General features: G+C 40.5%; 1 protein-coding gene across 2 annotated transcripts; it reads left to right on the top strand.

The window, feature by feature from the left end:
* Positions 1 to 3,557: 3,557 nt before the first annotated feature.
* Positions 3,558 to 16,226, top strand: LOC131435284 (splicing factor 3B subunit 3). Of its 2 annotated transcripts, XM_058602978.1 has the most exons (13): positions 3,558 to 3,715; positions 3,963 to 4,280; positions 4,699 to 5,874; positions 6,606 to 6,913; positions 7,105 to 9,057; positions 9,252 to 9,298; positions 9,482 to 9,532; positions 9,733 to 9,771; positions 9,966 to 10,009; positions 10,196 to 10,243; positions 15,351 to 15,408; positions 15,682 to 15,724; positions 16,040 to 16,226. In XM_058602978.1, exons 2-5 carry the CDS (start codon positions 4,055 to 4,057, stop codon positions 9,040 to 9,042), a joined length of 3,648 nt encoding a protein of 1,215 aa, XP_058458961.1. In that variant the 5' UTR covers positions 3,558 to 3,715; positions 3,963 to 4,054; the 3' UTR covers positions 9,043 to 9,057; positions 9,252 to 9,298; positions 9,482 to 9,532; positions 9,733 to 9,771; positions 9,966 to 10,009; positions 10,196 to 10,243; positions 15,351 to 15,408; positions 15,682 to 15,724; positions 16,040 to 16,226. The 2 variants fall into 2 exon arrangements, with proteins under 2 accessions (XP_058458961.1, XP_058458962.1); XM_058602979.1 differs by lacking the exons at positions 7,105 to 9,057; positions 9,252 to 9,298; positions 9,482 to 9,532; ... (4 more) ...; positions 15,682 to 15,724; positions 16,040 to 16,226 and adding an exon at positions 6,365 to 6,466 and having other exon boundaries at positions 6,606 to 6,741.
* Positions 16,227 to 16,743: the final 517 nt, after the last annotated feature.

The raw sequence follows: 16,743 nt of genomic DNA, 5'->3' as shown, positions 1-16,743 counted from the left end.
TCTTCTGTTCCGGAACAGAATCAGGACATACTTTCTTAGCGAAATCAAATATCCAGCGGTTAGAATATTCCTCGCTTTCGTTCGCGTGATTTCGATTGCGCATGCGACGGGCCGTATTCCAAAGAGTGCTCATTGCTGTTTCTCTCGTTAATCCGTCAACAAACCTTCGCCAGTAACCGCGTTTCTTAGCTTTAATCAGACTTTTCATTTGAAATTCTAACGCCGCGTATTTCCGATAATTATCTGGAGTTCCGTTCCTTCTAAACGAGATGAAGGCTGAAGCTTTTTTCGTTTTCAGCTCTGAGCACTTTTTGTCCCACCATGGGTTGGGAGAACGCATACTAGTTTGCGCGCTAGGTACTCGTTTCGTCTGAGCTTGAATTGCGGTGTCAAGAATCAAGCCAGCCAAAAATGTATACTCTTCCTCCGGAGGAAGCTCCTGTGATGTTTCTAGTTTCTCAGACATCGAGCTCGCGTAACGTTTCCAATCAATGTTTCGTGTGAAATCGTACGAAACATTGATTGTTTCCGATGGTCTTCCACGGTTGGTGATAGAAACTATGATCGGCAAGTGATCGCTACCGTGAGGATCACAGATTACCTTCCACTTGCAATCTAACTGTAGCGAAGTCGAGCAAAGGGATAAATCCAGCGCACTTGGTTGTGCTGGCGGTCTAGGGTTCCGTGTCATTTCTCCCGTGTTTAGAATTGTCAAATTGAAGTTGTCACACAGATCTTGGATTAACGAAGAACGATTATCATCATATAAGCAGCCCCATCCTGTACCATGCGAGTTAAAGTCCCCTAAAACCAGCCGCGGTGAAGGAAGAAGTTCTATGATGTCTGCAAGTCGACGATGCCCTATCGAGACTCTGAGAGGAATGTAGATAGAAGCTATACATAGATCTTTGCCTTTAATATTAATTTGGCAAGCAACAACTTCAATTCCCGGTGTCGAGGGGAGGTTAATACGATAAAATGAATAGCACTTTTTAATCCCTAAAAGTACCCCTCCATAAGAGTCTTCTCGGTCCAGGCGGATTATGTTAAAATTATGGAAGTCGAGGTTGATGTTAGAAGTAAGCCAAGTTTCACTCAAGGAGAATACATCGCAATTATGAGTATGTATTAAGTGTTTGAAAGAATCAAGTTTTGGGATGATACTTCTGCAATTCCACTGAAGCACAATGATCATATCTTCGATTCTCAGTGGTAAATTATCCATCAAAAGATACGATCGCTGCAAGGAGGGGCCATTGTTCAGTCAACTGTTTTAAAAATGTCCTTACTGTTGGCAGTAGAGCAGTTAGGAAGCTTTTCAGAGGATCAGTAATATTGAAGGCTGTTAATATCCAGTCCACGATATCAGAAAATTTCAATAATCCAGCGTTTGTTGGATTTTCTGGTTGTGCTTTGGGGTCATTCGGGTTTTTTGATGCCCCAGGAAGTGCTGGGTACTCCTTATCATCCCTAAGTTTTTTTAACCCAGGAGGTGTTTGCTTCGGTTTTGAGTCAGCACTTTTTGTTTCCGTTTGGTTCTTTTGTGACGAAGAGGACAGTCAGAGGCCTTTACGAGGAAGCTTGGGAGAAGCCAGATTTTGTCTTTTCCTGCTTCCTTCAACCTGTGTGTAGGAAGGTCCTTCGCCTGGGTCGTCAGAGGTATCCTCTTCAACTGGCAAGATTGCAAACGGGTTCTCAGGGGTCGATGGAGTGGTTCTTTTTAAGATTTCCGCATAAGAACGTTTGGAACGTTCTTTCACGGATCGCTTCAATTTCTCCGCACGCTGTATGTACGTAGGGCACACCGAAAGATCATGAGGATTCTCCCCGCAGTAGCAACACTTTTCCACTGCTCTTCTGCAGAGATCGTCCTCATGGGCCTCTCCGCATTTGCCGCATCGCAGTTTGTTGCAACAATAGGTTGCCGTATGACCTAGCTGTTTGCAGCTTGTACAATGCATTACCCGCGGTACATACAGCCGAACAGGTAGACGAACTCCACTCACTACCAAATAATTTGGAAGTGCAGATCCGGCAAAAGTCACGCGAAATGAGTCCGATTGGTAAAATTTACCATCTATCGATTTGGAGTGCAATTGCTTGCACTCCAAAATTTTCACTGGTTGAAGGTCGGGGTTTTTGAAACGGCCTACCCCGTCCTTCATCAGATCTTCGATTGTCAGACTTTCGTCACGGACCACACCGTCGATCTCCACCACATGAGACGGGACGTACACGCGGTACTCCTTCGTGAACAACTCGCTGGTAGCAATCTCGTTTGCTTGCTTCAGGTCGGACACAACAACGCGTAACTTGTTTGGCGAAACCTTATCTATTGTTTTTATTGCCGAGAAATGTTTTTCCAGGTCCCGAGCAATATTTAAAACTCTGAGAGACTTTAATTTGGGCCGGAAGTATACCACCCACGGACCCCCCGAGCCATCGTCTTGGTAAACTTTTTGGCGAGCAGGCAATATCTTAGAGGGAGATGGAGGCATCGGAGAGGGAGATGGCATTGGAGAGGGAGATGGTATCGGAGGGGGAGATGGTATAGGAGGGGTAGATGGCATCTCGGAAGCAAACTCAGCCTCTAAATGTTCTTCGTTCATTCGTTCAGCTTCGCCCTCCTCCGAGACACCCCCACTGTCATCAATATTCATATTTAAAGTGCGGGAGTAAAGAAGTCTCCCGCACTTGAATTGAGAAAGAAAGAAATAAAATGAAAAGAAAATATATGAATAGTAAAAGTTGAAAGAAAAAGTTTGAGAAAATACTTAACAGTATGTCACGGTAAGCTGTTAGGTGAGTTGCTCCTTCACTCCTTCGTTGTGCTTCAGTGTGACCTTGACTCAGGATTTGGCTGCTGCGATGCGGGTAGCAAACAATAGAAATAACTGCTGCCCGAGGATAGCACAATAGCGTCTAGTGTCGATACCGATACAAAACCGGTGCACAGACAGAACTCACTTGCGGGGATGCTACTTTTTATCACTTTTATTTAATGCCTATACTACAGCCTCTGCTGTGATAGGCACCTTCGTCTTACCGATGTCGATTGTTAAAAAAACGCGTGTGCTCACTTCGAACATTCGGTTACGAATGTACATGGATTACTTAACATCGGTTAAATCCATAAAGTTTGTTAGGTGGGAAAAGATATATAAAGTAGCCAAAATACCTCTTTTACCCTACCAGTTGCCATTTTAAGTAAGCGGGTTGTTCGTGAAATGTGTGAGGTGAATAAATCACGCTTTTTTTCATAACGACCAATGATCAACATTCACTTTGAAGAGCAATTTCGAATTACTCGGCACTCGCTGAGAGTAAGTCATAATAGTAAACGGTAGAAAAAAGTTTTCTCTTTCGTCTGATGTTAAATTTAATATTCTATTTTTCATAGCTCGCCAGCAATTTCTTTCAAAAGTTGGCCGTTATCAAAAAAAAAACGCGTGAAATATCTTAATATTTTTTTTATGCTGGTTTTGACAATCATTACATTCGCGTTAGACCATCATGGACCCCTTGTATTCAGTTGACCTAACCAGTGGGTGCGAAACACGTTTCAATTTTTCCGGCTTCTGCTTGTTCACTCATTTCTTTGATATTCGTCGGTAAGCGTGGAGTAGTTTCCGTAAAAGTTGCAATTTGAGTAGAAAAATTTGAGCTATTTAATTAAAATGTGATGAAATTAGTCTCTTTTTTACGCAAAGACCTGGTAAGTTTGGTGGCAGTAGATGTGTATAATTCTGACTCGTATTATGACTTCGAAGTATTTTGAGTTAAATGTTGAATTTTATGTTCAAATTTGATTTAATTTCTTTTTCTATGGTATTTATCAAGTAATTGATTATTGTTTAGTCCTAATTTAACATGACTTGAGAAATATGGGTCGAAAAAATGTGTTTCTAGCTGCATGTAGTCTAACCTCAAACATCCGACATTTTGTTTCACTCCATTTTCAGACTACTGCTGCTAGATCAAATATGTCGTCCGTTCTGTAGGAGAGACCGACCGTAGCAAACGAGCAACACGGATAGGAAAATAAATTGTCAAAATGTATCTGTACAACTTCATTCTACAGCGTGCTACCGGCATAACCCACGCGGTTCATGGCTGCTTTGCGGGAACCAAACAGCAGGAGATTCTACTCTCGAAGGGTAAAAGCTTGGAGCTGGTCAGACCCGATCCGAACACTGGCAAGGTGCACACGTTGCTACAGACGGAGGTTTTCGGTGTGATTCGGTCATTGATGTCGTTTCGTTTGACCGGCGGAACGAAAGGTTGGTATTGATTGTAGTTTACCATATTAGACTGACGGCACGTCTTGCTTCACCCGTGAACTGCTTCTATCGCATCACGGGTGAAAACTCATATTCGGTGCCAAAAAAAAAGATTTTACTTCGCATGTCGCTTTCGCAGCATGACTGAAGCTTGCTTCGAATTGAAACTTGCGTAGACATTCTCAGTGCACGAAAAATCGGAAATCTTTGTTGAGGAACCTTGAATAGGTTAACGACGGGCACGTTTTTTCGTCGTGCCGGTTGTCATAATTCAAGGAAAAGAAATTCCATTCGACGATAGGCGTGCAGTTACTGCTAGTGTATTTGTACACGTTCATATGGAACAATCGCTAGTTAGGGAATTGGTTTATGAATTTGATTAGAATGAAGTTTTAAAGCAATTGCTTTACTTTCACAGATTACGCTGTCGTTGGTTCGGATTCTGGTAGAATAGTTATTTTGGAGTACAATGCTGCGAAGAATCAGCTGGAGAAGGTACATCAGGAAACGTTTGGCAAGTCGGGATGTCGTCGCATTGTGCCAGGGCAATATCTGGCCATAGATCCGAAAGGTCGTGCTGTAATGATTGGAGCAATCGAGAAACAAAAATTAGTCTACATTCTCAATCGAGATTCGGAAGCTCGTTTAACGATTTCCTCTCCTCTGGAAGCTCACAAATCCAGCACTCTCACTTACCACATGGTGGGCGTTGATGTTGGGTTTGAAAATCCCATGTTCGCTTGTCTGGAGATCGATTACGAGGAGGCAGACTTGGATCCGACCGGAGAGGTAGCAGCTAAAACGCAACAGACGCTAACGTTTTATGAGCTGGATCTTGGATTGAACCACGTGGTTAGGAAGTACTCTGAGCCGTTGGAAGAACATGCCAACTTTTTGATATCTGTTCCGGGAGGAAACGATGGACCGTCCGGAGTGTTGATCTGTTCCGAAAATTATTTGACGTATAAGAATCTGGGCGACCAACATGACATTCGGTGTCCGATTCCCCGGCGGCGAAACGATTTGGATGACCCGGAACGAGGCATGATTTTTATCTGCTCGGCCACACACAGGACTAAATCGATGTACTTTTTCCTGGTTCAAACCGAACAAGGTGATATCTTCAAAGTCACTCTGGAGACCGACGACGACGTTGTTTCGGAAATTAAACTAAAATATTTCGATACGGTTCCACCGGCAACGGCGATGTGTGTATTGAAAACCGGCTTTCTATTCGTGGCTTGCGACTTTGGGAATCATTATCTCTATCAGATTGCTCATCTCGGCGATGACGACGATGAGCCCGAGTTCAGCTCGGCTATGCCACTGGAAGAAGGTGACACATTCTTCTTCGCTCCCCGGACACTGAAAAATCTCGTTATGGTCGATGAAATTCATTCCTATGCGCCAATTCTGAGCTGCCAGGTGGCTGACCTGGCGAACGAAGATACTCCGCAGCTGTATTTGGCCTGTGGGCGTGGCCCACGTTCGTCAATTCGAGTCCTACGGCACGGTTTGGAAGTGTCGGAGATGGCAGTCTCCGAGCTACCCGGTAATCCGAACGCTGTCTGGACTGTGAAGAAACGCGTGGATGGTGAGTTCCATTTTCAACTATATATTTTATCAACTTTGAATTTTGAAATGTTTTTTTTACTGAATCGACATAACCTGGACCGCGACTGGTCTTCGGGAGTTCCATTGGAATGCAGAAGATCGGTCTCGGCTCCGAAATCGGGGATTGGTGCCACCACCTTCAATGTGTCATTGCACCCCAATGTCGAAGAGCAAAGTGTCCATCGGTCTTAGCACCGAGAGTTGACGAAAGTTGATATATTCCTGATCCTTGGCGTACTGTCCGTTGGGCTCTGACCGCTATAGATAAACCATATCAGCTACAGTTACTTATCAGTCCGATGTTAGTTTTATGTTTCGTTTTATTTTTGTCAGAATTACTAATCACAAAAGCTGGTGTTTTGATTAATAAGTTATTTCTAAACAAAAAAAAATGCATTTGTGAACTCGAGAAAAATGTAAATTGTCAACAAAAACCATATCACAAACACCAGTTTTTCCTTCATTTCCAGACCGTCGTGGTTGAGTTGAGTTGAAATGTGAATTTCTGTGGAAAACTGTTTGCGAACCTGACGAAAAAAACCCGGTCACAACTCAATAATTTTACCCATTAGGTAAGAGTAGCGATACTACAAAAAAAAATCCATCATAGAACAACTATCTTCATGTTAGGCACGATTTTCGATTCATTTCGCCATGGTTTCCGGTTCGATCCGATTTCTCACGAATGCCCATGATCCTTTCTCGTTGCAGACGAGTTCGACGCGTACATCATCGTGTCATTCGTCAACGCCACCCTGGTACTGAGCATTGGTGACACGGTGGAAGAAGTGACGGACAGTGGGTTTCTCGGAACAACACCGACACTGTGCTGTTCGGCTCTTGGCGATGATGCCCTGGTGCAGGTCTATCCGGAGGGAATTCGGCACATCCGAGCCGACAAACGAGTAAACGAATGGAAGGCTCCCGGAAAGAAGACCATTATGAAGTGTGCCGTCAATCAGCGCCAAGTGGTGATTGCTTTGTCCGGCGGGGAGTTGGTGTATTTCGAGATGGATCCGGTAAGTCGTCGGTGATCAATCAAATTGAAACTACATAGATTTATGTTTTCATGATGAACACCTGAATCAGAATTTTTTTGAAGAATAAAATGGTGTCCTGCAGTGCTGACGACTAGTAGCTCATATCGATTGATCCAATCAATGTTTTCATTCAACACTAATCAAATCTTCTCTTTTTCGTCGTCTTTCAGACCGGTCAATTGAACGAGTACACCGAACGTAAGAAGATGCCCAGTGATGTGATGTGTATGGCGTTGGGTTCAGTGCCAGCCGGTGAGCAACGGTCCTGGTTTCTGGCGGTTGGTTTGGCAGATAACACGGTTCGAATCATATCGCTTGATCCCAGCGATTGTCTGTCGCCTCGTTCGATGCAGGCTCTGCCCTCGTCAGCGGAATCGCTTTGTATTGTGGAAATGGGAACGGGTGACACTACGGAAGAGGGAGCTGTGTCCACTGCGGGGTGTTTCTATCTCAACATTGGCTTGACCAACGGTGTACTGCTGAGAACGGTACTGGATCCGGTATCCGGCGATTTGGCTGACACACGAACAAGATACTTGGGTTCTCGCCCTGTGAAACTCTTCCGCATCAAAATGCAAGGCTCGGAAGCCGTACTGGCGATGTCCAGTCGAACCTGGTTAAGCTACTACTATCAAAACCGGTTCCATTTGACACCGTTGTCCTACGAGACACTGGAATATGCCTCGGGTTTCTCGAGCGAGCAGTGCTCGGAAGGTATTGTAGCAATTTCGACGAATACCTTAAGAATTTTGGCACTGGAAAAGCTGGGAGCAGTGTTTAATCAGATCACATTCCCGTTGGAATACACACCGAAACGGTTCCTCATTCACAACGAAACGGGAAAGTTGATCATCAGCGAAACCGATCACAATGCGTACACGGAAGAAACGAAAAACGTTCGCAAAAAGCAGATGGCTGATGAAATGAGGGAAGCTGCTGGGGAAGATGAACAGGAACTAGCCAACGAAATGGCCGATGCTTTCATCAATGAGGTACTGCCGGAGGATACTTTCTCTTCGCCTAAGGCTGGCACGGGAATGTGGGCTTCTCAGATTCGAGTCATGGACCCCATCAATGGACACACCTATTCGAAGGTTCAGTTGGCTCAGAATGAGGCCGTCATGTCGATGGCTTTGGTACGTTTTTCGGTCGATCAGAAGTGGTACGTTGTGGCTGGTGTAGCGAAGGATTTCCAGATGAATCCAAAGATCGTCACGGGGGGGTTCATCGATGTTTACAAGTACGATTATCACACGCATCAGTTGGAACATTACCACCGGACTGAGGTTGACGAGGTTCCTGGTGCACTTTGTTCCTTCCAAGGACGACTGCTGTGTGGCGTCGGCCGCGTTTTGCGAATATACGACTTGGGCAAGAAAAAACTACTGCGTAAATGCGAGAACAAACACATTCCCAATCAGATCGTGAACATTCTTTCCATGGGATCACGCGTATTTGTTTCCGATGTGCAGGAGTCCATCTACTGCATCAAATACAAACGTACTGAGAACCAGTTGATTATCTTCGCCGATGACACCCACCCACGATGGTTGACCGCTTCGACACTGTTGGATTATGATACGGTGGCAACGGCTGACAAGTTTGGAAACGTTGCCATTCTGCGGTTGCCTCATTCCGTGTCGGATGATGTGGACGAAGATCCGACTGGAAACAAGGCCCTTTGGGATCGTGGCTTACTTAACGGAGCTTCCCAGAAGGCGGAAAATATCTGCACGTTCCATCTGGGAGAAACGATTATGTCCCTGCAGAAAGCCACACTCATACCGGGAGGATCCGAATCACTGATCTATGCCACCATGAGTGGTACGGTTGGGGCTCTGGTTCCGTTTACCAGTCGGGAGGATTACGATTTTTTCCAACATCTGGAGATGCACATGCGCAACGAAAATTCACCACTCTGCGGTCGCGATCATTTGAGTTTTCGCAGCTACTACTATCCGGTGAAGAACGTGATGGACGGGGATCTGTGCGAACAGTTCACTTCGATGGATCCGGCCAAGCAGAAGAGTATCGCCACCGATCTGGGCCGAACGCCGAACGAGGTTGCGAAGAAACTGGAGGATATACGAACGCGATATGCGTTCTAAGCTCTGAGTCTTGAGGTAAAACATTTTTTAAAATTAGTTTGTTTTTCGCCAATTATGATGATCTAAATTTATGACCTTTGGACACTTAAGAATTACCACTGTTTACAATTCAATATTGAATTACTGATGTTACCATTTCGGATAAACATTTGGAAGTCATGATAAGGAACCGAATTTAAAGCGGCTATTTTTTTTCTTTATCATTGCAGATTAGTATTATTACAAAATGCATTCTATCTGCACGTACATTTAAAAGGTGAGATACTTTTTCTATTCGCTGTTTGTTTGTAGAACATGTTATGATGATTTGCTTAAATAAGACCTTTGGACACCTAAAGAATTACACTGATTAAAACTACGTTTAAAGCACTGACACTAATTGAACGTATTCCATCGTAGCACTTCCGATAGTAAAGCTTCTAACAAAATTTCCTTTCAGTTTTCAGATGTTGTGATTCAACTGAAGGATGTATAAATAATTATTAGCCAGGTATGTTTGATCTATTTCGATTCGAATAGTTATGCATAGTTTTTTATTATGATGATTTGCTTAAATAAGACCTTTGGACACCTAAAGAATTACATTGATTAGAACTACGTTGCATTAGCACTGAGTCAATTTTCTCAGTAAAAACATAGAAAATAATTACCAACGTGCACAATCTCAAATAGAACTTTCTTTTTTTGCAGTTTTATCAAATCGAATGCGGATACCCTTATTTCACAAAGGTAAGTTTTCTGGAAAACACGTGCTCTCATACAGTTTTCATACATGATGGATAACCGCTAGTCGGTTTACCGTGTTTCAACTGAATTTTGTTGATTACAACTTACCACTACTGACCGATTGTTAAATGCTTTTTACTCGAACGATCGAATTTTATTACTATGCAAAATGGTCATACTTTTTTTCTCTGTTACAGATTCTACACGAAATGAAGTAGAAATCGATTTGACACTATAAAACGTGAGTAACAGTTTCGAATTTATTATGTAGTACTATTCTTAATTCCACTTATGATGAAATGTTTTTACGCAAGATAGACTAAAGAATCCCTTTGATTATAACTTTACTGCTGAATCCTTCATCTAATCAATTAACGATTTGACTAAAAGTATTTTGTACTATAAGCTTTTTTGTTGTATTTTACAGACTGCAAAGCAGACCCAAGTGAAAATGATTTGGAGGAGTTGATTAAAAGTAAGTACTCTCTACTGAATTTGATGAACAAAAATTGTCTTTTGAGAGCATCTACCGACGGATTATTTTCTGTAAACTTTGTCTCGGAAGTGCTGAGATTTCCACCGGCATGATAGAATTTATATTTTTACGTTTCGTCTTTGACTCAGCAGTTATTGGCAAGAAACTGTATATTTATTGCACTATCGACTTTGTTCAATTGCAGCTGTTGCACTTTAATCTCACAAACGATTTATTGTTCATTACACTGCAATATACTTTCTTCCTATCATTTTTATTTCAATGGAATTAACTCTGGAGCTCTATTGTATATAGACAAAATTGAAGTTGGTGATTAAATTCCATACCAAATGTAAATCATGTTTCCAGATTATTTAGGAGACGGCAATTGACACGAGTCAAGAATTTGACTCACTGTTTCAACCGATTTTATAGCTGTAAACGACAATTGTCTGGTCATTATTAGGATGCTAGTGACCAAATTTAGTTAATTGTAAGATTTACCAAAAAGTAATTTTATCGGACAAAGGTAAACTTTTAAAACTATTACTTGTCTTCATTATGATTGAATTTACGTCAATTATGTAGTATTGAGAAAGAATGAAAATAATGCGTTTTTTGCGCGGTTTTATATGCGATTTCTTTTACGCGGATTTCCGAAGTAACGTGTTTTTTCTACGCGGATTTCCAAAGTTACGCGGCTTAAAAAATTTAAAATTTTTCGGTTCTTTTTATGCGGATTTCCGAAGTTACGCGTGATATAAATGGGTAAACATGCTTTATTTTATATTAAATGCATGATTTTACCAATGTAATAAATATGTTGACTCGAAAACATGACAAAATTGCCATGAGACTTGAATAGAATTGATCTTTAGTATGATATTTAGCATTCGTCACTTTTTTATGCTTTGAATCTTCCTAAAAAAGTACGGGTGTGTAATGTCAGAGACATAACTGGATAAAACTGACACGATTTCTTTACACTTTCGAATTCGAATTGATAGTTGATCGATTGTGTGAATTGCGAAACTTTTCCTCTTTTCGCTACTAAAATTTTAAATTATCTCAATTCGGATTTACATATTTCATTGAAAGAAATTATCAAGATGCTGTACATGATTCATTTCTGCCTTTTAGAAAGACCAAATTGAGGAATTCTCTACACGGGCGAAATTCCGATTCTGGAAATGAGCAAATCGAGTCATGATTTGGGGAAAATAATATATTTTCATGTTACGATAATTCACCATGATTAAAATTTCTCGGATCATGATCCATTCGGACTGATTTCGATGAAATTTATACGTAACGCACTTGAAGTTGGGTATAATTTCAGGCGTGTTTCTGCTACGATGGTAATTTTTGCAACATAAATTCAGTGAAAAGCACGACGAACTTATTTTAAAATGAAAAAATTGTTTTTGAAAAACGACGACGCAATTTAGCACAGTTCGGAACATTTTTCTCGAACGATTTTCGCACAGCGAAAAGTGCACGAAGCAAATCAAATTATTCTGGATTTTCACTAAACTGATGATTTCTACCTTTGATTTGCAAAGAAGTAATCTTAATAGTTCTTTAGATAACATTTAGAGCCATTAGAGCGGCTGATTTTATATAATTTTGTCCATTTTTCGTTTCTTGTTTTCTTTTTCTGCAATACAAACCACCAGCAGCTGATGCAATCGTTCTTACTTGAATTAAAACTAGCTTTGCGTACAAACCGACACATCCGCTCGCAGTGCCAAACGATGCGAAACTGGTTTAATGCGTCTTCTCGCCTTGACGACCGGAAGGAAAATGGGAACTACGACCTGAGCGTTTGAGGTTTTTAACCACGCAGAAGCGCTCTCCGATGCCGCTGTTTGAATGGGTCTTTTCGCCCCGACGTCTGCTTCCATCCAACGCACGATTTTCGACCACGGTTCCCCTTTTATAACGTTCAGTTGAAGATATATGCCTGACCACCTCAAAATCGTCGTCCTTGCGCAAAAAACCCAAGCGAAAGTAAAGAGTTTTCCGCGTTGTTTTTAAAATTTTGAGAAAACTTAATTTTTGGGTTGTTTGTGGTTATCTCACACTGTTCAAAATATTATCCTAAATTCCTGATCACATTTTTAAAGAAATAGTGAAAGAGTTATGTTGCTGCCGTTAATACAAGTCGAGATATTCAAGATTAAGTTCTGCCCATTCTTCCATATGGCTAATTTTGAAAAGGCACCCCATAGTAAAGTAAGTCATATTCACGACAAAAAAAAACTTTTGGTTCAGGATACACCAGATCTGGACGATTCATGCATTTCTAAGACATTTGGCATAAAGAATTTTTTCGGTTTTTTTTTCTACGCGAATTTCCGAAGTTACGCGGTATCAAAGACGTTTTTTTCTAAAAATTAAAAAAAAACATCTCAACGTTTCATGCATTTCAAAGATTTTTGTATAAAATATCGGCCTAAGTGGTTATGAACGCGCTCTTTTCAGGCATTTATTTTTCCTTTTTTACTTTTTCACCTTCGTTTTGAAAAGGCGCCCCATAGTAATGTCATTCACGACAAAAATCTGTGAATCACGAATTCCCGGAGAGTCGACTAAGATATTTGTTCGATATAACACCAGCATTATTTCTAAGACAAGTCAAGAACCACAATTTCGAAAACTTGTATAACAAAATTACCATACTGAAAATTCGCTTAAAAACACTTTCGCCTAAATCAGGTGTGCCCAAACTATTTTGGGTCATGGTCCCCTTTACTAAAATTGACTTAGGGCTCAGACCCCCATCAACAAATTCCTTTGAAAATTCAAATTCTTGCTTTTCTAATATTGATGTAAAATACTTACAAATTTCCGTGGATGGTCAAATAAAAACATCTTTTTTAGCGTAAATATTTTAAATAACTATCAAACAATGGGGGGTCGATTTCTAGACCTTGCCGACCCCCATAGACAGTTTACGTTTATGTCGACCCCCGCAAAAAGGATATCGACCCCAAGGGGTCTATATCGCCCACTTTGGGAACCCCTGGCCTAAATATTTCACAAACCTTTAAAAAATGGGATTAAAAAACCACAAAATTAAGAAACAATTTACTTTTCTTTACGTTTCGTCTTAGACTCGTCAGTGCAGAGCAGTTCATATTGAACTGCTTAGTGCAAACTTAAACAGTTTAACTTGAACCGCTTGAGTAGACGTAAAGTTAATGCAATTTGCAAAACACTTGATAATTGACACAGAAGTGCCATGGATTTGTTGACGTGACGAACGAAACAATGTTTTTAGATGTTCTACAAAAAGGAGGGTATGTGTCGCATTTGAAGAAACTGCAACACTTTTTAAGGTTCGCCGTGGTCAGGTCGATGCGAGACAATGCTTCCTCTTGCTTTGTTGCTGAAATTTCACCCTAAATTGCAAATTTCTCCAATACTAACCCAATTCACGAAAAATTAAAAACGTACGATTGTAGATAAATGATTTTACTATTTGGCAAAAGTATCAGTTAGAAAGTATTTCTTTCGCGAGATTTCGTTCGAGTTTTGTTAAACATTTTATTTTCTTGTGTGTTGACATTGTGATTGCGCGAAAGAATAAGGAAAAACCCATTGATTTTTACAACTCGCACGAAATCTTTCTATGAAAACGTTTATCAAGCACAATTTATATACGAATCGATAGAAAAACTAATTATCTAGAATCACATGCTCTTGGAATCTCCGTTTTCTTCCCCGTTCTTTCGCAATTTTGGGTAAAGTGCGTGGAAACCCCGGGATAGGCAGCGAACTTCACCTGACCTCAGCGAAGCGCTACCTTAAACCCGTATAAAAAAGATGTAATTTTGGAAATTAATATTTTGAACCCCCAGCGAACGACCGAAAAGATTAATGCCGAGGTATAATAAACGATATTCAAAAAATCATTCTAAATCCGTATTATAACTTCGTACATTCACATTAAAAACAGTTAGCTTACCAGGTATCTTAAAAATTTATGGCACGTCCAGAGCTGCTCTTATCTCGAGGAAAATTTTTGGAAAAATAGTGACGGAAACGAAAATATCAGTGTCGACAAAAAAATTGATTTAACACTTATATACTTATAACAAAATATACCGTAGAATTGAAAATTCGCATGAAAAAATACTTGATATATCTATACACTGGGGTTTCTTTTTACGAGTGTTTTTAACGGTTTTTTACGCGGATTTCCGAAGTTAGGCGGTTTTCTTGTTTTTTTTTAGAAATGCATGAAACGTCGAGATCTGGTGTTATCCTGAATTTTTTTTAATCAACTCTGTGATAAATTTTCAATTTTTGTAAAAAATTTTTTTAGATTACACCAGATCTTTTTTTTTAGTCCAAAAGTTTGTTTGAGATTAAATCAAATCTGGCGTTTCAAGCATTTTTGAAATATTTTGGAAACAGAAAAAATCTAGTTCTGCGATTTTTCTACGCGGATTTTCGAAGTTGCGCGACTTTTTTGCGCGTTTCTTGTACGCGGTACTTATCCCCCGCGTAAAAAGAGACCTCCGTGTTTCTCGAACGCAATCAATGCGTTTGAACCGAGCACACAATGCAAATCTTCCCCATCACAAGAAAAAAAAAACTGGATGAAGTTTAGAATTAAATTGACACTTGGTCTGATTCGAAAGATGAACAATTCTTAGATCATGGAATGCTGCCAGGAAAATGGATAAACGTATTGTAGTGTGTAGTAACGCACCAGTGAACTTTCATCACTTTCGAACAGTTCGTCGACGACAAATACTACTGCATTCGACCCTTTTACATTGAACATTTGGCGAATAATCGTTTTGATAGAATACTAACAACTACTTAAACCTTAAATGTTTCATGCGAGCATAATTTAATGCCAAAGGAATAGCCCGTTGCAATTTGTTTACTTTTGAAAGTCGGTAAATGCAAATCACAATATGACTAACGAAGCTTCGTACGAATGATGAAATGTTTTTTTTTTACGCAAGATAGACTAAAGAATTCCGTTGATTAAAATACTCGAACTGATCGATTCCCAAATGCAAACATAGCTGACTGTGCATGTAATAAAAAATAATCAATTTTGCTGACGATATTTCTTTTCCTTTTTCAGTTTACTACTATTTTCTGGAGAACTCTGCACTTAAAAATTAGACATCAATTGGACTCAGGTATGTTCGAACCTTATTGCGTTATTTTTTTTTCAATTTTTCTGTTCGATTCAATAACATGATGTTACACTTAATATACGCTATTACTGCCTAATGCTCAGGCTCAAAGAGTGATTATAATTAGAATCTGATCATTGTTTTTGTAATGCCAGATGTTGGAAATTTAAGTTGTTCATTGGATTTAGTATCATCTGGTGTTAGTTGTCGGCGAAATTAACATATTTTCTTAAGTCGTATACATTTGCTAACGAAATGTATTCTTTTTCCTTTCAGAACCCAACCACTCTCGATGTTTCTAGCAACCATAACAAAGCAGGTACGTTTTTTTCTGTCTCACTAATGAAGGGGAACTCAAGGAGCAAGTGTCGGTTGATTGTTTAAATATAATGTGCTTATTTTAGTTTAAATCTGTAGTTTCAATCCTGCCGAGCTTGCCGCGAGTTCCCCTCGGTATATAAAAAAGCTGTTTATCATGATGATCAACCAAAATACAAGTTCGGACCTATTAACATTTGTAATGATTAGTTATTTTGTTACATCAACTTACTGACTGTCTCAATTCGACCGAATTCATTCAAATTTGTGTTTGTCAGAGTTTTAATCACGGTTCCGTCTTTTCTCCTATTTACAGACACCTCTCTGCGTCGTCGAGTTCACCTCTCCATTTTCTTCGGCTAAGCATTTCACGTTGTAGTGAAGATTATTTTTATTTGATAAGAACCAACCGAAATCACACCATCCAATGTGTGTTGGTCATATAAATAGTAGTGGTAGTAGTTAAGAGTGGCAATAAAAAAACCCCAGCATCCGCACAAAAACTTGTTTTAATTACCTTCAATGTCTGCCGAAACAAATAAACAACCCTCAAAAAAGCAAAATTTCTCACGCGAATTGATGACAGCCTTCGTCGTTCGTTCAACAGCAGCAGCAGCAGTACTCTTACCGTCAATCTCTTGGCTTGTTTTTCCCCTTGTCCATTGTCGTCGGTAGCACAACCGCAACAGTCCTCTTTTCTTTCTTCCACCGGGCCCAGGTGTCGATGCGATGCGTTGCGTTGCGTTTGCTTACCTTTCCCCTTTTGTGTAGTGCACGGCGAATCTCCGGTTCACGGCCCACGGCCGAGGCTTTTGATGTTTCTTCGATCAATAGGTTGCGTTGTGTAATTCCTTTGCGCCGCGAAGAGAGCCCTTCTGTAGATGAGATTGAGTATAGTTTCACTCCCGGCTAGAGCCGCCGAAACTCTACGCTAAGAGAGGTGAAGTAAATTGTGGTGGCCAAAGAAAACGAAAAATCGCATCTGTGTTGGCTTGGCTGCACGGTAGGCCAGCAGATTGC

The sequence above is a fragment of the Malaya genurostris genome, chromosome 3, assembly GCF_030247185.1.
Source record: "Malaya genurostris strain Urasoe2022 chromosome 3, Malgen_1.1, whole genome shotgun sequence".
NCBI classification, from domain to species: domain Eukaryota; kingdom Metazoa; phylum Arthropoda; class Insecta; order Diptera; family Culicidae; genus Malaya; species Malaya genurostris.
The sequence above is the reverse complement of the archived record's forward strand: the minus strand, read 5'-3'. Positions and strand labels throughout refer to the sequence as shown.